Source organism: Salmo salar, chromosome 18 (genome assembly GCF_965601325.2).
Source record: "Salmo salar chromosome 18, fSalSal1, whole genome shotgun sequence".
In the NCBI taxonomy this organism is placed as follows: domain Eukaryota; kingdom Metazoa; phylum Chordata; class Actinopteri; order Salmoniformes; family Salmonidae; genus Salmo; species Salmo salar.
The window spans coordinates 70,786,824-70,807,232 of NC_138308.1; the positions used below are offsets into that span (position 1 = coordinate 70,786,824).

Genomic DNA, 20,409 nt, shown 5'->3' on the forward strand with positions numbered 1-20,409 from the left:
GTCAGAGAGAGAGAGGGTCAGAGAGAGAGGGTCAGAGACAGAGAGAGAGAGAGAGAGAGAGAGAGGGTCAGAGAGAGAGAGAGAGAGGGTCAGAGAGAGAGAGAGAGAGAGAGGGTCAGAGAGAGAGAGAGAGAGAGAGAGGGTCAGAGAGAGAGAGAGAGAGGGTCAGAGAGAGAGAGAGAGAGTCAGAGTGAGAGAGGAGTCAGAGTGAGAGAGGAGTGAGATTGAGATAGTGAGAGAGAGGGCCAGAGAGAGAGAGAGAGGGTCAGAGAGAGCGAGAGAGGGTCAGAGAGAGAGAGGGTCAGAGAGAGAGAGGGTCAGAGAGAGAGAGGGTCAGAGAGAGAGGGTCAGAGACAGAGAGAGAGAGAGAGAGAGAGAGAGGGTCAGAGAGAGAGAGAGAGGGTCAGAGAGAGAGAGAGAGAGGGTCAGAGAGAGAGAGAGAGAGGGTCAGAGAGAGAGAGAGAGAAGGAGTCATAGGGTCAGAGAGAGAGAGAGAGAGAGGGTCAGAGAGAGAGAGAGAGAAGGAGTCATAGGGTCAGAGAGAGAGAGAGAGAGAGGGTCAGAGAGAGAGGGTCAGAGAGAGAGGGTCAGAGAGAGAGAGAGAGGGTCAGAGAGAGGGTCAGAGAGAGAGAGAGAGGGTCAGAGAGACAAGGAATCAAAGATTGAGATAGCGAGAGAAAAGGAGACGAAGATTGAGATAGCGAGAGAGAAGGAGACGAAGATTGAGATAGCGAGAGAGAAGGAGACGAAGATTGAGATAGCGAGAGAGAAGGAGACGAAGATTGAGATAGCGAGAGAGAAGGAGACGAAGATTGAGATAGCGAGAGAGAGAAGGAGACGAAGATTGAGATAGCGAGAGAGAGAAGGAGACGAAGATTGAGATAGCGAGAGAGAGAAGGAGACGAAGATTGAGATAGCGAGAGAGAGAAGGAGACGAAGATTGAGATAGCGAGAGAGAGAAGGAGACGAAGATTGAGATAGCGAGAGAGAGAAGGAGACGAAGATTGAGATAGCGAGAGAGAGAAGGAGACGAAGATTGAGATAGCGAGAGAGAGAAGGAGACGAAGATTGAGATAGCGAGAGAGAGAAGGAGACGAAGATTGAGATAGCGAGAGAGAGAAGGAGACGAAGATTGAGATAGCGAGAGAGAAGGAGACGAAGATTGAGATAGCGAGAGAGAAGGAGACGAAGATTGAGATAGCGAGAGAGAAGGAGACGAAGATTGAGATAGCGAGAGAGAAGGAGACGAAGATTGAGATAGCGAGAGAGAAGGAGACGAAGATTGAGATAGCGAGAGAGAAGGAGACAAAGATTGAGATAGCGAGAGAGAGAAGGAGACGAAGATTGAGATAGCGAGAGAGAGAAGGAGACGAAGATTGAGATAGCGAGAGAGAGAAGGAGACGAAGATTGAGATAGCGAGAGAGAGAAGGAGACGAAGATTGAGATAGCGAGAGAGAGAAGGAGACGAAGATTGAGATAGCGAGAGAGAGAAGGAGACGAAGATTGAGATAGCGAGAGAGAGAAGGAGACGAAGATTGAGATAGCGAGAGAGAGAAGGAGACGAAGATTGAGATAGCGCGAGAGAGAAGGAGACGAAGATTGAGAGCGCGAGAGAGAAGGAGACGAAGATTGAGAGCGCGAGAGAGAAGGAGACGAAGATTGAGAGCGCGAGAGAGAAGGAGACGAAGATTGAGAGCGCGAGAGAGAAGGAGACGAAGATTGAGAGCGCGAGAGAGAAGGAGACGAAGATTGAGAGCGCGAGAGAGAAGGAGACGAAGATTGAGAGCGCGAGAGAGAAGGAGACGAAGATTGAGAGCGCGAGAGAGAAGGAGACGAAGATTGAGATAGCGAGAGAGAAGGAGACGAAGATTGAGATAGCGAGAGAGAAGGAGACGAAGATTGAGATAGCGAGAGAGAAGGAGACGAAGATTGAGATAGCGAGAGAGAAGGAGACGAAGATTGAGATAGCGAGAGAGAAGGAGACGAAGATTGAGATAGCGAGAGAGAAGGAGACAAAGATTGAGATAGCGAGAGAGAACCAGTGTTGATTCCAGATTGTGATGTTGACAATGTGGAATGTTCCATCTCTTTTTAGATCAGGCAAAGAGAGGGGCTGACTGCACTGTATAGGAAAGAGCTTTTTAGTTCCATAAAGAATGCTGCCTATGTACAAAATCAAATTTGATTTGTCACATACACATGGTTAGCAGATGTTAATGCGAGTGTAGCGGAATGGAACACAATCCTTCCAAGTGTTTGAGTAATGTGTTGGAAATACAAGGAAAAAAACAAAACAAGAGCAATAGTATTTGAAAGTTGGATTATTGATCAAATAAAACAAAAAAGCTTGAAGTCAAATGTGTTATACAGTTTAGGCAGACATTGCAGGGCTGTTGTTTCTTCAGTTTCCTCAGCCTACTGTCTGGTTCAGGGGCATCTGAGGTAACTAGGGACTTTGAACCAGCGGCGAGCTGTGATGTTATCATCACCATTTAGTCTCAGGCTAGTGAATGATGACGGCCAGTGGAAGATGGTGCAACCACCAGCAACATCATTACAGAAAATACTATTCAGTGGGGCTGAAGACTGAGGCCATACCTAACTCACTAGAATACTGTAGCGTAGCACTCCCAATACCCCCCTAGAAGTTCCCTAGATGTAATATCTGATTATTAGCCATGTTAGTTTTGGTCATTGGACATTTTATTATTTTGCTCAAGTCCGTGGAAAGCTTAATATCCTCTTACATCTAGACGTTCCGCTAGCGGAACACCTGCTCCAATATCCAATGATAGGCGTGTCGCGAAATACAAACTCCTCGAAAATCCGAAAACTTCAATTTTTCAAACATATGACTATTTTACACCATTTTAAAGACAAGACTTTATCTAACCACACTGTCCGATTTCAAAAAGGCTTTACAGCGAAAGCAAAACATTAGATTATGTCAGCAGAGTACCCAGCCAGAAATAATCAGACACCCATTTTTCAAGCTAGCATATAATGTCACAAAAAACAAAACCACAGCTAAATGCAGCACTAACCTTTGATGATCTTCATCAGATGACACTCCTAGGACATTATGTTATACAATACATGCATGTTTTGTTCAATCAAGTTCATATTTATATCAAAACCCAGCTTTTTACATTAGCATGTGACGTTCCGAACTAGCATTCCCACCGAACACTTCCGGTGAATTTACTAAATTACTCACGATAAACGTTCACAAAAAACATAACAATTATTTTAAGAATGATAGATACAGAACTCCTTTATGCAATCGCGGTGTCCGATTTTAAAATAGCTTTTCGGTGAAAGCACATTTTGCAATATTCTGAGTAGATAGCCCGGCCATCATGGCTAGCTATTTTGACACCCACCAAGTTTGGTACTCACCAAACTCAGATTTACTATAAGAAAAATTGGATTACTTTTGCTGTTCTTCGTCAGAATGCACTCCCAGGACTTCTACTTCAATAACAAATGTTGGTTTGGTTCCAAATAAACCATAGTTATATCCAAATAGCGGCGTTTTGTTGTGCGTTCAAGACACTATCCGAAGGGTAAAGAAGGGTGACGCGCCCGGTGCGTTTCGTGACAAAAGATTTCAAAATATTCCATTACCGTAATTCGAAACATGTCAAACGCTGTTTAAAATCCATTTTTATGCGATTTTTCTCGAAAAAAAGCGATAATATTCCGACCGGGAAACCCTGTTTTCGTTCAAAGACTGAAAATAAAAACATGGAGTCGTCTCGTGCACGCGCGCACCAGTCTCATTGTTCTCAGATCGACCACTTACCAAATGCGCTACTGTTTTTCAGCCATGGCCTGCAAAGTCATCATTCAACGTTCTGGCGCCTTCTGAGAGCCTATGGGAGCGTTAGAAAATGTCACGTTACAGCAGAGATCCCCTGTTTTGGATAGAGATGATCAAGAAGGCCAAGAAATAGTCAGAGAGGGCGCTTCCTGTTTGGAATCTTCTCAGGTTTTGGCCTGCCAAATGAGTTCTGTTATACTCACAGACACCATTCAAACAGTTTTAGAAACTTTGGAGTGTTTTCTATCCAAAGCTAATAATTATATGCATATTCTAGTTTCTGGGCAGGAGTAATAATCAGATTAAATCGGGTACGTTTTTTATCCGCCCGTGAAAATACTGCCCCCTATCCATAACAAGATATTCTTCAGACTTTCGCAAAAGCCAGATCCCCCTGATTCAACTCGTTCTCTTTCGCCTGGACAAATGGGGATAACCAAATTTGAACAATTACCAGCATAAGAAATGTCGGTAAATTGCTAGGAGGGTGACACTTAGTATTTTTGAAAAGGTAGTTGAATGGAGATTACAGTGAAACTTCTTATTGTTACTATTTCTTGCATTGATGTGTGTCAATGGGTGATCTGAGAGGCTCGGACATACTCAAGGGCAGGCAGAACGGAGGGAGGTAGGGAGAGAAAGAGAGAGAGAGGGATGTGGCCCAAAAAAACTGTGCTAATCTCCCATTTCCCCTCTTTCAGCTGGAATCCTCACAGGTGGCTGGCAGCTGGCTGACACTCCCTCCATTAATGGCCCGCTAATGATGTTAACTACTGGACCCAGTGCCAGGCTAGCGTAGCGCTGTACCGCCAACCACCACACAGCTAAACACACAAGGCCCGCTGCCAACTGTGACTTAACTGCTGCAGTTGGTGTCTTATTCTGTCACGGAAAGGGGTTCAAGTAGAGTTCCGTGGATTGGCCCCCGATTTGCTGGACTCCAGCAGCCAAGAAGAGGCTGTGTTATCAGTGAGTGGATCGAGAACCACAAAGCAATGGATCCCCGGTTTTGATTAGCGTGTGTTGCGATCACTTGTACTTGGAATCACTTGGGCCAGCCGTGGCTGCTTCTCGAAAGACTTATAGTCGCTAGATGTGGTAACGTTGACCTTCCTCCCGCCCCCTTCGGTCTCTTCCCCGCCCCCCCCCCCCCCCCCCCCCCCCCCACACAGGACCCCTCCCCCTCCAGAGAAGTGGCCCTCAGGCAAACATATCGACGGCCCTGCCCCACCCCAGGATGACCAGGGATGTGCCCACCTCTGCCTCCACCACCACCTCTTCCACGTCTCCTATAAGCACGACCTAAACTGGCCTCTATATATTTTCCTCAAGTAGTGACAGCAGACATAAAAATGGGTTGCCCTGTTTTGAGGGAAGTACGTCAAAAAACGAAAACAGCCACACACACAACAACAACAAAAAAGGAATAGCAGAGTGCTTAGCTGGGGACGAGACCTTTGGAGTGCAGTTGTTGTCAGGGTTGTTTTCAGGACCTCAAAAGAAGAAGGTACCATGGTTACGGCACTGTTTTCACTTTTGACTCAGGCATATTTGTATAGGTCTTTTATGAGGTCCTGCTGAAATTAGAAAAGGTGAATGTTCATAGCGTTTTAGCTTTGTTGGTATTCACAGTTCGGTACTCAACTAGTCTGTTGTTGACTGTGATTAGGGAAACGTTTTATTATAAAGCAGTCAGTCGTCAGTTGCCAAGGGTTGATTTATGTATATGAAGCAGTTTCAAGTATTTGACAGGTGAATGAATCACTGCTGAAGAAATCTTTTGACCAACAATGTTCTACAGAACACAATGTACTCTAAGTTGGTAGAAAATGGAGGACGTTTGTAACTATCAACAAAACAGATTTCAATAGTTAATCAAAATCAACGTACAGGTACCGTATTAAGAGAAAATAAAGAAGAAAATAATTGCCTGTTTTCTACCCCCTCTAAACAGCCCAAATATCACTGGATTGGATATTAGTAAGGCCCACACTACCCATATAGCGAATATGAACTATTTGCACTGTGGAATGTAATGTTATTCACAGTAACCCAGAGCATGGTTGTTGGTTTGTGTGTGCCAACAGATGTCATATTAAAGATTGGAGAGGATCGTAGCCACCCTAGCCAGGACTATTAGTATAATTACGATATAAATTGGTGTTGGACTGTAAAATCCGATCCAAATGAAGTCACTTGGCAAGACACTGCTCTGTTTCCATACAATCCACGGCAAACACTGTCACAATGTTCTCTAATCACAAAACAGAAATGATCAGAGAAGACTTTGATCGTCAACATTACTCCCGCCTTGATGGTTAGATTAAAACTCGTCAGGGTTGTACATTCAATTATAAACAACACATCTAATATACCCCTGGAACAAAAAACATCAGCAAAAATGACAGACTGACCAGGTGAACCCAAGTGAAAACTATGATCCCTTATTGATGTCACTTGTTAAATCCACTTCAATGTAGAGGAAGGGGAGGAGACGAGTTAAAGAGAGATTTTTAAGCCTTGAGACAATTGAGACATGGATTGTGTATGTGTGCCATTCAGAGGGTGAATGGGAAAGACAAAAGACTTAAGTCCGTTACAAGACAAATTGGTTATTTTTATATATTCGCACTGCATAGGAACTTCAATTGGACAGATTTCATATCTGATTTTCTTTCCCACCCTGAGTAAGTCAGAGGCCTGGTATTACATGATAAAGAGTCCTCCTCTCATCTCAACTCTGCTATAATCAAATTAAGGTCAACTCAGTGACTCTGCACTGAAGTATACTCTGGTGTCTCTGTAATACTAATGAATAGACCCAGGACTTAACATTCTGTAGAGAGAGGGAATGAATATGTCTTTGCGCCTGGCACCTTTCTGGCAAAAGCTGACAATCTTCCTCCAGAGGGCCCGAGGAAGCCTTTAAAACAGACGGTTGATGCCTTTTACATTCCATGAAAGGAAAACAAAGGCTTTTTTCTCAGTTGGAGCTATCTCCCCTCCATCAGACTCCTGGCGGTGTACATTTGATTTCGTCTGTCAGTTTCCGCTCCGTCAGTGATCAAAGACGCCGCTCGCTCCCGTAACCTCGCACAAAAAAACACGACTTTTGGCATTTAAATATTAAAATAAAGTTATTTTCATCCCCCGATTCTCTTGATTGAGGGTCTGTTCGACTGGAACGCAGACCGAATAGTCAAGTATTGAGGTTTGTCAGTTGTTTGACTCTGCAAGGTCATATTGTCAGTTGTCTAGTTTGTTAAGTGGTCAAATAATATGCAATTCATACTTGCACAAACTAGTCTTACCCTTGAGACCTTATTAGAGAGTGAAAACAGAATCGTCCCATTGGTCAACCCTAGCAACTGCACTCGTGAGCGACTCCCCTCTGAGCTGCGCCCACGCGACCAATCGATAACGAGTAACGCCACACCGTAGGGGACAGCCCCGCCTACCGCCAGTGTTTAATCCAACTTCTTCCTTTCCTTTCCCCTCCTCCACTCCTCTACTCTTTCTCTCTCTTTGTTGTTGTTGTCTCGCTCCATCTGTCTATCCCTCTCTACCTACCTGTCTCTGTTGGGCCGTGCCCGTACCAGGTGACTATATCAGTGGATGGTATTCTGACCACTACTGGTTATACCCAGGAGGACTACACCATGTTAGGATCAGATGACTTCTTCTACATAGGGGGGAGTCCCAATACTGCAGACCTGCCTGGATCACCCGTCAGCAACAACTTCATGGGCTGCCTTAAAGACGTGAGTGTCTCTGGTTCAGTACTGGGATCAAGGGGGAATCACACACAAACACGTGCGTGCACACACACACACACACACACACACACACACACACACACACACACACACACACACACACACACACACACACACACACACACACACACACACACACACACACACACACACACACACACGCATGCACCAGGAGGCTGCTGAAGGGAGGACGGCTCATAATAATGGCCATGAGTCCTTCCGTCACCAGTAAGGTAACCACCGGCTGCCTATGATGCACACACACTCAGACACTCATACTTGCTCGCGTACACAAACAGTCTACACAGATGTCATTTCTCTCTCTGTGTGTGTGTGTGTGTGTGTGTGTGTGTGTGTGTGTGTGTGTGTGTGTGTGTGTGTGTGTGTGTGTGTGTGTGTGTGTGTGTGTGTGTGTGTGTGTGTGTGTGTGTGTGTGTGTGTGTGTGAGAGAGTAGGAGGTGTCAGACAGGCGTGTAGAGGCGTCATACATTCCCTATGAACAGGCTGGATATTCTCTCAGAGATGCTAAATTATTATCCTAACTCTAAGAGGAAGTAAAATGATAAGTCACCATAGTTGGTATGAAATAGTTTTTCTCACCAATAAGGCTCCAAGCCACAACTCAACAAGATGAGAAAAGGACCACTCCATTTAAAACATTATACTCTGGAATGCCTAATGGCTTATATAGGAAGGACTGGGAATAAGGCACCAATTCATTTCCTCATAAAGGTTCTCTCATTTGAATAAGTGATTACTTTTTCATCAGTTTTAATGAATCATATAGTAATCACATCTCTAACTTAATTATGCTCTTACAATTACGTTTTCATTATTTTGGTTGCTATAAGAAAAATTCCCTCTTGGACTCATCCTCCCAAGGCATTTCTAGTCTCCTGAAGATGAGGATCAGGGCCGTTTCTAGCTTTTGGGGGGGGCAAAACATTTTATTGGCTCCCCTCTTGGCGGCATGAAGAACATTTTACTTTTAAAGCAAATGTTCTGTAATTCTATATATTTTTCCCTGGGGCATAGAGAAAATTCTGCCGTTTTTAAAACACATTTCATGCAATTTTACTCATTGTGACATGTGGAAGAGAGAAAACGTTGTCTTTTAAAACAAGTTTTCTGCAATTCTACACATTTGCCATGGGGTTGAGAGAAACATGTGCAGTTTTAAAGCAAAGATCCTGCAATTCTACATATTTTGCCATGACTTATGCCATGTTCATATGATACTGTATGTGTGAGAGTGACTAACAAAATCAATTGGGGCCCACTAGAGGTAAGGGCCCCTGGGCACGTGCCTGCGTGCCCGGTCAGTTATTCGGCCATGATTAATACAAGGTTTAGATAGCTGGCTAGTCTAACTTACCTAGCAATCTATAAAATGATAGCTGGTATGGGCTAATTGAGTGACGGTCAGTAACCAACATAACAGGAGGAAAACTGCTGATGCACTACCCAATTTAGAAATTGCACGTTGTGTATTCTACTATCCTAACTAACAGTACTTTTGGCCCCCGCTGACCTCCTAAAGTTGCTTATGCCGACTGACTTCCTAAAGTTGCTTATGCCGAAAAATGTCACTGATGAGGATGATGATACAATCAATTCACAAACAGAGAGAGAGAGAGAAACAGAGGGTGAGAAGGAGGGAGGGGGTGAGCAAAGACAAGAGGAAGACGAAAGAGGAGGATGAGGGAAAGGGAAAGTGAAGGAGCATAAAGCAGCGCAAAGAGGAAAAAGGACCCATTTTAAAAAATGCAGAGAGAAGAGAAGAAAGAGATTGACATGACTTGGACGAGTGAAATCTGCCAGTAATTGTCAAAGTATTAAGGGAGAAAGGAAGGCGAAGAGCAAGAGAAAGGGTGATACTGTATGAACAGATGGGGAAGGGGTGCAGACACAGCGAAAGGATTAGAGAAGACAGATGTCCAGCCAAGAAAGAATGAAGCCTGCATGTGAAGTCTGCAATATATAATCAGCTGTGAAAATGGGAAGAGAGGATGACAAGTAAGAGTGAGAAGACTGTGTAGAAGAGAATGAAGGCGAAATTAGAGAGAGAAGAGCAGGTGAAGAGCGAGTGAAGGGAACAGAGAGAAAGAGAGAGAGAGAGACTCAGTGAGCATAGCCTTGCTATTGAGAGAGGCCGCCGTAGGCAGACCCGGCTCTCAAGAGAAGGCAGGCTATGTGCACACTGCCCATAAAACAAGGTGGAAACTGAGCTGCACTTCATAACCTCCTGCCAAATGTATGAGACACATACATTGCATTCGTAAAGTATTCAGACCTATTGACTTTTTTTTTTTTTTACTTTACAGCCTAATTCTAAAGTCAATTTAGAAAATAGTCTAATCAATCTACACACAATATCCCATAAGGACAAAGGAAAAACTGTTTTTTAGAAACATTTGCAAAGTTATTAAAAGTAAAAGCTGAAATATTACATTTACATACAGTGGGGCAAAAAAGTATTTAGTCAGCCACCAATTGTGCAAGTTCTCCCACTTAAAAAGATGAGAGGCCTGTAATTTTCATCATAGGTACACGTCAACTATGACAGACAAAATGAGAAAAAAAATCCAGAAAATCACATTGTAGGATTTTTAATGAATTTATTTGCAAATTATGGTGGAAAATAAGTATTTGGTCACCTACAAACAAGCAAGATTTCTGGCTCTCACAGACCTGTAACTTCTTCTTTAAGAGGCTCCTCTGTCCTCCACTCGTTACCTGTATTAATGGCACCTGTTTGAACTTGTTATCAGTATAAAAGACACCTGTCCACAACCTCAAACAGTCACACTCCAAACTCCACTATGGCCAAGACCAAAGAGCTGTCAATGGACACCAGAAACAAAATTGTAGACCTGCACCAGGCTGGGAAGACTGAATCTGCAATAGGTAAGCAGCTTGGTTTGAAGAAATCAACTGTGGGAGCAATTATTAGGAAATGGAAGACATACAAGACCACTGATAATCTCCCTCGATCTGGGGCTCCACGCAAGATCTCACCCCGTGGGGTCAAAATGATCACAAGAACGGTGAGCAAAAATCCCAGAAGCACACGGGGGGACCTAGTGAATGACCTGCAGAGAGCTGGGACCAAAGTAACAAAGCCTACCATCAGTAACACACTACGCCGCCAGGGACTCAAATCCTGCAGTGCCAGACGTGTCCCCCTGCTTAAGCCAGTACATGTCCAGGGCAGTCTGAAGTTTGCTAGAGAGCATTTGGATGATCCAGAAGAGGATTGGGAGAATGTCAGATGAAACCAAAATATAACTTTTTGGTAAAAACTCAACTCGTCGTGTTTGGAGGACAAAGAATGCTGAGTTGCATCCAAAGAACACCATACCTACTGTGAAGCATGGGGGTGGAAACATCATGCTTTGGGGCTGTTTTTCTGCAAAGGGACCAGGACGACTGATCCGTGTAAAGCAAAGAATGAATGGGGCCATGTATCGTGAGATTTTGAGTGAAAACCTTCTTCCATCAGCAAGGGCATTGAAGATGAAACGTGGCTGGGTCTTTCAGCATGACAATGATCCCAAACACACCTCCCGGGCAACAAAGGAGTGGCTTCGTAAGAAGCATTTCAAGGTCCTGGAGTGGCATTCTTGGCATTCAGGCCAAAGAGTTCAATCTTGGTTTCATCAGACCAGAGAATCTTGTTTCTCATGGTCTGAGATTCTTTGGGGGCCTTTTGGCAAACTCCAAGCGGGCTGTCATGTGCCTTTTACTGAGGAGTGGCTTCCGTCTGGCCACTCTACCATAAAGGCCTGATTGGTGGAGTGCTGCAGAGATGGTTGTCCTTCTGGAAGATTCTCCCATCTCCACAGAGGAACTCTGGAGCTCCTTCAGAGTGACCATCAGGTTCTTGGTCACCTCCCTGACCAAGGGCCTTCTCCCCCGATTGTTCAGTTTGGCCGGGCGGCCAGGTCTAGGAAGAGTCTTGGTGGTTCCAAGCTTCTTCCATTTAAGATTGATGGAGGTCCCTGTGTTCTTGGGGACCTTCAATGCTGCAGAAATGTTTTGGTGTCCTTTCCCAGATCTGAGCCTTGACACAATCCTGTCTCGGAGCTCTACGGACAGATCCTTCGACCTCATGGCTTGGTTTTGCTCTGACATGCACTGTCAACTGTGGGACCTTACATAGACAGGCGTGTGCCTTTCCAAATCATGTCCAATCAATTTAATTTACCACAGGTGGACTCCAATCAAGTTGTAGAAACATCTCAAGGATGATCAATGGAAACAGGATGTACCTAAGCTTAATTTTGAGTCTTATAGCAAACTGTCTGAATACTAATATAAATAAGGTATTTCTGTTTTTTATTTTTAATACATTTGCTAACTTTTCTAAAAAACGGTTTTCGCTTTGTCATTATGGGGTATTGTGTGTAGATTGAGGCTACTTGTGCCTTTTTAAAAGATTTATGGAGTTCTGTCCTTGAGCTGTTCTTGTCTATTAATATTCTGTATTATGTCATGTTTCATGTGGACCTCAGGAAGAGTAGCTGTTGCAACAGCTAATGGGGATCCTAATTTGTGTTTATTTACCTATTTGCACATTGTTATAACACACACAGAGAGTGAGAGAGTGAGAGCGAGAGAGAGAGCGCCTCTGGTGATTCCAGATTGTGATGGTGACAACGTTGAATGTTCCATCTCTTTTTAGGTCAGGCAAAGAGAGGGGCTGGCTGCACTGTACAGGAAAGAGCTATTTAGTTCCATAAAAAAATGCTGCCTATGTACAACACAATCCTTCCAATTGTTTGAGTAATGTGTTGGAAATACAAGAACAAAAACAAACAAGAGCAATATCCAGGCACATTCTCTCTAGTGGTATTTGAAAGTTGGATTATTGATAAAAAGCAGACTCTTGGGGACTGTTTCATCCTCTTGGTCAATAGCATGGGCAGATTTAGGAGTCTTGTGTCAGGGCTGTGGCCGTGATTTCAAGCTCCCAGTGGAGCGAAACGCCTTTGATACGCCTGGCCAGGGGCCTCCAGGAGCGAGAAATCCTATGAAGGGGAGCAGAGAGTGGGATGGAGTGAGTTAAAAGACAGAAAAGAAGAGTGGGAGCCAAAGAGGATCAGAGTCTTTTAGAGAGGCACTTAGTGTATCTTGTTTTATTGTTCCTAGATAAGGCTGTGAATTTGAAACTTTATTTAACTGGGCAAGTCTTTTTTTTGGGGGGGGGGGGGCGTGTTGTTCACTCTTTTCCCCAATATTACCATCTGTCTTCCCCTCTGCCACCTCTGCTTCTACATGTCACCTTGCTATCACCCTCTTCCACACCCTCCTATCCCTCTCTCTCTCCCCTTCTCCAGGCATTTCTGTAATTAAGTCTATGCCAGTGTTGCTGGTACACCAGCATTGACATCCAAATTAAAAATGGATTTCTTCGACTGATTCCCAAACTAGCAGAATCCCCCCCCCTCCCTCTCTCTCCCCACCTCTCTATTCCCGCTCTATCTCTCTGCAGCTCCATGTGAGCCTCACCTTGGTTGGATGATAGGATCTCCCGAACTCTCTTCTCTCTCCCGCCCTCATTTGACACATTTTACTCAGGCACCTCAGCGGGCAGCCTACCCAATTCACATCTTCTCCACAATGGGAAATTAGTCAGGTGTGTGTGATGATTGTGAGTGTGTGTGTGTGCACACATGGGTGTGTGCCTCTAAGCTTGCGTGGTGAGTATTTGGGTCTGTTTGTGTGAGTTGGCTTGTAAGTTAACAGAGAAACACTCATTTTGCAGGAGTTGGTGATTACAAGTCTGTTTTGTTTGCTGCTCTTGCTCTCTGTTCTCCTTCTGACCTGAGAAGTGAAAACAGTAGATGAAGTAGCTGTTGAATACTGTTGAAGTATTGCACCTGTATGTCAATTACAAATAGTGTCAACAAAATAATGATTCCTTTTAAAAACGACGCTGCTCTGAAACAGGTTTGTTTTCCTGAAGAAATTAACATTCACACCTGCAACAACCCCCCTAACAAACAAACCCACAAGAGAATTATATACAATTATGGCCAACAACAACCTCCATTTGCTCTCTCTCTCTCTTTCTCTCTCACACACACACACACACACACACACACACACACATCTGAGGTCCTCAGCCGCTGGGAGCATCAGTGAAAGTGATTATGTCTGGGCCAGGCTGGCTGCTCGCTGGACTGCAGCGCTGCTTAGGCTGTCCGAGTTTCTCAATGACAAAACAAATCAATCCAGTCACCCTGAAGGAGACGAATGGCCCAGCGCTAGTGCTAGCCGTGAGAACAGTGAAAAGCATAAGCCGATACACATCGGTTCAGACAGACATTTTGACGGGGGGGGGCGCCTCCAAAGTTATTCCTCCAGAAAAAAAGTGTCACTGTGCCTTTTGGCTAAAGTTGTTAAATAACATCAGAAAAGTGACAGGACTGCTAATCGTATTACAGGAACTTAGCAATAATGTTTAGACGAATACAGAAGGCTGTCTTACCTTTAAACGCTCTAAAGTTCATCTAAAGTTTGATTACCGCTCATGTACTTACTGTACTGTAATGTCGTCAACATACAGTGCATTCGGAAAGTATTCAGACCACTTGACTTTTTCCACATTTTGTTATGTTACAGCCTTATTCTAAAATGGATTAAATAAAATAAAATCTTCATCAATCTACACACAATACCCCATAATGACAAAGCAAAAACATGTTTTAGAAATAAAATAAAAAAGTGTTCAGACCCTTTGCTATGAGACTCGAAATTGAGCTCAGGTGCATCCTGTTTCCATTGATCATCCTTGAGATGTTTCTACTTGATTGAAGTCCACCTGTGGTAAATTCAATTGATTTGTTAAGGCGCACACCTGTCTATTTAAGGTCCCAGATTTGACAGTGTATGTCAGAGCAAAAACCAAGCCATGAGGTCGAAGGACCTCCCTCTGGCATCTCAGATATCACAATACCAGCGATTAACTAATTCCTTTTGTGAGGGACTGCAGCATCTTGTCCTCCTCCTCGCCCACTTTCTCCTCTCCCTCTTTCTCATCCTCCCCCACTCTCTATCTAACACCATGAGTTGAGTCCACTCACTGTGGCTGGTTTGTCGACTGCCAAAGAAGAGTTAGCACGGCTTATTAGCGCCGCTAATCCGCCTCTAATGACGAGACTGTGAGGTCCACAGGGCAGAAGCTGTTGCCGCACCTCAGGAGTTTAGCTACCAGAGTTCAGACCTGTGTTCAAGTAGTATTTGTTCTTTCTCAAATACTTTGGCTGGGTTTGCTTTAGCTATGTCTGGTGCAATGCAATCAATAGAATAATCCCGGAAGTGCAAACCCTGCCTACCGCTCCGGGCAGGCTCATTGAAACGCTCAATGAGTTAGCAGTCACGATTTGAAAATTGGAAAATATGGCAGCTTTACAAGTGGAGCTATGGAGGAAAGGGGAAGCAGAGACGTTTGCAGCTTTTGCAGAGCTGCTTGTATGAAATGTTGAAATGAGAGAAGTGAGTTGAGGCATTCCCCAGTTCTCATGTTTAAAACCATTTCAGTAAACCGTGAGATTTCAGCCGGTCCATTTTTGTTGTGGGCTTTGCAGTAACTCTGCACTGCCTTGAGAGGAAAAATGAAATGGGAGCCTGTGCTGGGAATGACAATCTTTCTAACACTACCCTAAAATAACTACTTTCAGGGCACAGTGTTTGGGCTGGTGTGTGCGTCTGCGTCCCTGCATATGTGCACACTTCTGTTTGTGAGTGTATGTGCTCACCGGGCCAAGAACCAACTTTGCTTCTGTGTTCTCACCCTCCGTCTAAAAGTGGTGTTCTCACACACTTCGGTGGTTTCGCAGTGTGCCACCTTTCCAGGGCGGCTAACACCATTCCTCCGACGACAGCCATCATGGTAGTGTATGGACCTGTCAGATAAAGCTGCAGGAAAATGCAGCTTAATAAACTATCCAGAGTTTTTAGCACCGAATGTATATTATGAATGCGCACACAAGAATGCAGACGTTTTTTTCTTCTTTTAGCTTTAAGTCTGACAGGTACATTTGTATTAGTCTGTAGGAGTCTACTACATTATTCCCTTCTTTATTCCCTTCATCCTGCGCCTTGATATCACCCGGAGTGTCGTTGTGAATAATTGAGTTTACTAAACTGTGAATCCCACATTCACACAAACAAACGCTGCGCTTCTTTTTAATGTCTATGGTTAGTCATTTGAAAATTATAGTCACTCTGTAGCATAATTGGATATTGAGACGCTAAATTCAGTGTGAAGAGAGTTTTGAATAGCAAGGAAGTGTAAACTGTAGGAACACATTGTATTTCAGAGAAATCCAAAGGCGGCTAGACGGCATCGGTATTCAAAGAGCAGTTTGTCGTATATTAATTTTATTCACATTCAAAGTGCCTGACGCATTTGTCTATGTCCAAACCTATCAATATACAAAGTAGGCAGCTAGCCTTTGCATGCATGATTTCTCTTTCCCAAATTCATGTGGTGTCTGTGATTGCTAACACAGCCTATAGAATGTGAACATTAACCGAAACATTAGTTTATACATTAGCTCATTAGCTTATACCCTGATGAAGACAGCTTGTCTGTCGAAACGTTGGACATAAATATTTTTGCACCTGAGCTCCTAGAGTGTGCGCCTCGCCTTTATTTTTTGAAGTGTCTACGATTGCTAACACAGCCTACAGAATGTGGACATTAACCTAAACATTAGCTGACCATACCAAAATCAAAATGTCTCTATCGCCTTCCCTCTCTCCCTATAGGTGGTGTACAAGAATAACGACTTCAAGCTAGAACTCTCCCGGCTAGCCATCGAGCGGGACCCTAAGATCAGCCTGAACGGAGATCTTGTCTTCCGCTGCGAGGACGTGGCCGCCCTGGACCCCGTCACCTTCGAGTCCCCCGAGTCCTTCATCGCCCTGCCCAAGTGGAACACCAAGAAAACAGGCTCCATCTCCTTTGACTTCCGCACCACAGAACCCAGCGGCCTGCTGCTGTTCAGCCACGGGCGCCCCCAGGGTCCTAAAGAGCAGAAGCCGGGTCGAGACATGAAGTCAGACTACTTTGCTATGGAGCTGCTGGACGGGTTCCTATACCTACTCATGGACATGGGGTCGGGGAGTATCAAGCTGAAGACCAGTAATAAGAAGGTGAACGACGGGGAGTGGTGCCATGTGGACTTCCAGAGGGAAGGGAGGAAAGGTGAACATATGAACAGTGTAGCAATACCTTCCTAATGTTATGGTTCTGAAGAAGTCTAATGTACACACTTGTAGACTATTGCATATATATAGAGCTGTGTGTATTCTACACGGGAGGTGCTGAGGGGAGAACGTCTGGCTGGAATGGAATGGTATCAAACACATGGAAACCATGTCTGACGTATTTGATTCCATTCATTCTGTTCCAGCTGTTATAGGGGAGCCCGTCCTCCCCAATTAAGGTGTCACCAGCCTCCTGTGCTTCTGAAGTACTTTATTTTATGGAGTACACATGTACAGGCTTTGAATATTCATTTTCCTTCATCTACCCTGTTCTAATGATGATCTTCCTGTCCTTCAGCCCTGCCTAAAAGCCTTCTCCTACACACCTCTCCACCCCCTCCTCCCGCCTCTCTCTGTCCTATCATACCCATTTCTTCTCATACCGTCCCCTGAGGGGTCTGCATGACGCATGCATGCTTTCACGTAGGCACTTATGGTTTTGTGTGTGTGTGTGTGTGCGCGCGTTTGCATGCGCACATGTGTGTGTCGCGCTACTATAGGGAGTCTCTCTGAGCACACTCCTGCCCCTCCTGTAATTGCGTTTTAATAGACAATTAAGAGTGAGTCGTAAATCATAGCCGGGCGCCACGAGAAGAACCCGGGTCTCATCCACTCTCGTCTATGCTGCATTTTGCTGGGTTGTTTCCCTTCCACTCAACCGATTATAGCTACAACACAAACACACAAGACCATACAAAAGCACTCTCATTCAACATCCACTCAACCACGGTCACACACACACACACACGCACGCACACACAATCCCTTGTGCTCAATCACACTTGCCCGCAAACACAAGAGTACCAACATGTAAACACACTAACACACATTATCTCGCCTAATGCTTTAATTACATTCACACATACCACAGGTGCCCGGTGGCGCCGTAATAGGGGCGGACGGGCTCATAGTAATGTTTGGAAAGGAATAAATGGAATGGTATTGAACACATTAAACACATGGTTTCCATGGTTTGCACGTGTTTGATACCATTCCATTCACTCCATTCCAGCCATTATTATGAGCCATCCTCCCCTCAGCAGCCTCCTGTGGCACACACATACAGTACACAGTCAGGGTGGGGGAGGAACTGATTTTCATGTAGTCAGCTGCATGGAATCTGATTACAAAAAAACTGTAATTGGTTACGTTACCAGCAAAAATATTGTAATCGGATTACCCGATGCATTTTGAAAAACTTTATGATTACTTCTCTGGATTACTTTTAATTTCAGAAAGGATGTTTGCGGAAAAAAAACAGTACGGCACCTTTCTGTTCTCTCGGTGACATTCAATTGAGAACTGTACACACGTGACATGATGTGTATATAACCCTCATCTCTTCTCTCTCTGCCTCCACTCCCAGGCTCCATCTCGGTGAACAGCCGCAGTATCCCCTTCAACTCCAACGAGGGCAGTGAGATCCTGGACCTGGACAGCGACATGTTCCTGGGGGGTCTCCCCGAGACCCGCTCTGACCTGGTGCTGCCCCCCGAGGTCTGGACCGCCCTGCTCAACTACGGCTACGTGGGCTGCGTCCGCGACCTCTTCATTGATGGCAAGAGCCGCGACGTGCGCCGCCTGGCCGAGATCCAGAGCTCACCGGGCGTTAGCAGCTTCTGCACCCGCGAGCTTCAGAAGAGGTGTAGCAGCACCCCCTGTGGGAACGGAGGCCTGTGTAAAGAGGGATGGAACCGCTACATATGCGACTGCACCGGCACCGGCTACCTGGGCAGCAACTGTGAAATCGGTGAGGAGAAACAGGGAGACTGGAGAAGTGGAGGAGTAGGGAACAGGTGGTGGTTAAACAGGATGGGGACATTTGTTAGCAGGCTGTGGAGATTAAGTTAGGTTTGGTTTCATGCTTACAAGTGTTATTATAGCCAGCGAGTTAAACCTAATCATAATAGACTTAGATGGTACGACTACATTGACTCAATCATGTGCTACTCTGAAGCCTCAACCAGCTGCAGTGTGGTGAAAGGACATTTGAAGGAGCAATGCACTCGAGGATGGGTGGCTTTCGGGAAGCTAGCTGACTGAACTGCTGGGAGGTTGGGTGAGGCTTGGGGAGCTCGGTTGAGCGACGATGCTTCCTGTCACCATCTGGTCTTGTCACACACATCCAGGTGGTGCAAGGCTGCTCTCTCTCGCCGTCTGTCTGTTTGGGGGTGGTGCAACCTGCTAGCGGCTACGCATGTCTGATCCATTCTAATTCTCTGTAGGCTGTTTGTTGTGTAATAGCACCAAAGGATCCTGCGAGGTGACATGAATGCACAGTTTATGGATGTTGTGTTGTAGGCCTGCCAAAGGTTATGACACAATAGATCATTTGGATTGAAATCAAGGCAGTGGAGGAAGTGAAGGATTTACGTGTAATGGACAGTTCAGGAAGTGAAGGATTTAGGTGTAATGGACAGTTTAGGAAGTGAAGGATTTACATGTAATGGACAGTTTAGGAAGTGAAGGATTTAGGTGTAATGGACAGTTCAGGAAGTGAAGGATTTAGGTGTAATGGACAGTTCAGGAAGTGTAGGATTTACGTGTAATGGACAGTTTAGGAAGTGTAGGATTTACGTGTAATGGACAGTTCAGGAAGTGAAGGATTTACGTGTAATGGACAGTTTAGGAAGTGAAGGATGTACATGTCATGGGACAATTTAGGAAGTGTAGGATTTACGTGTAATGGACAGTTTAGGAAGTGAAGGATTCACGTGTCATGGACAGTTCAGGAAGTGAAGGATTTACGTGTAATGGACAGTTCAGGAAGTGAAGGATTTAGGTGTAATGGACAGTTTAGGAAGTGAAGGATTTACGTGTAATGGACAGTTTAGGAAGTGAAGGATGTACATGTCATGGGACAATTTAGAAAGTGTAGGATTTACGTGTAATGGACAGTTCAGGAAGTGAAAGATTTACGTGTAATGGACAGTTTAGGAAGTGAAGGATGTACATGTCATGGGCCAATTTAGGAAGTGTAGGATTTACGTGTAATGGACAGTTTAGGAAGTGAAGGATTCACGTGTAATGGACAGTTTAGGAAGTGAAGGATTCACGTGTCATGGACAGTTCAGGAAGTGAAGGATTTACGTGTAATGGACAGTTCAGGAAGTGAAGGATTTAGGTGTAATGGACAGTTTAGGAAGTGAAAGATTTACGTGTAATGGACAGTTTAGGAAGTGAAGGATGTACATGTCATGGGACAATTTAGGAAGTGTAGGATTTACGTGTAATGGACAGTTCAGGAAGTGAAGGATTTACGTGTAATGGACAGTTTAGGAAGTGAAGGATTCACGTGTCATGGACAGTTTAGGAAGTGAAGGATTTACGTGTCATGGACAGTTTAGGAAGTGAAGGATGTACATGTCATGGGACAATTTAGGAAGTGTAGGATTTACGTGTAATGGACAGTTCAGGAAGTGAAGGATTTACGTGTAATGGACAGTTCAGGAAGTGAAGGATTTACGTGAAATGGACAGTTCAGGAAGTGAAGGATTTACGTGTAATGGACAGTTCAGGAAGTGAAAGAC

At 44.6% G+C, this 20,409-nt stretch overlaps 1 protein-coding gene across 7 annotated transcripts in view; it reads left to right on the forward strand.

Annotated features, from left to right (window-relative positions):
- Positions 1-20,409, forward strand: part of nrxn2b (neurexin 2b) — a 937,590-nt gene that overhangs the window by 469,501 nt on the left and 447,680 nt on the right. For all 7 annotated transcript variants that reach the window (XM_045701329.2, XM_082965087.1, XM_082965083.1 and 4 more), the window contains 3 exons: positions 7,424-7,585; positions 16,379-16,817; positions 18,246-18,629. In XM_045701329.2, the coding sequence (XP_045557285.1) occupies positions 7,424-7,585; positions 16,379-16,817; positions 18,246-18,629 (985 nt within the window). The remainder of the gene's footprint in view (positions 1-7,423; positions 7,586-16,378; positions 16,818-18,245; positions 18,630-20,409) is intronic.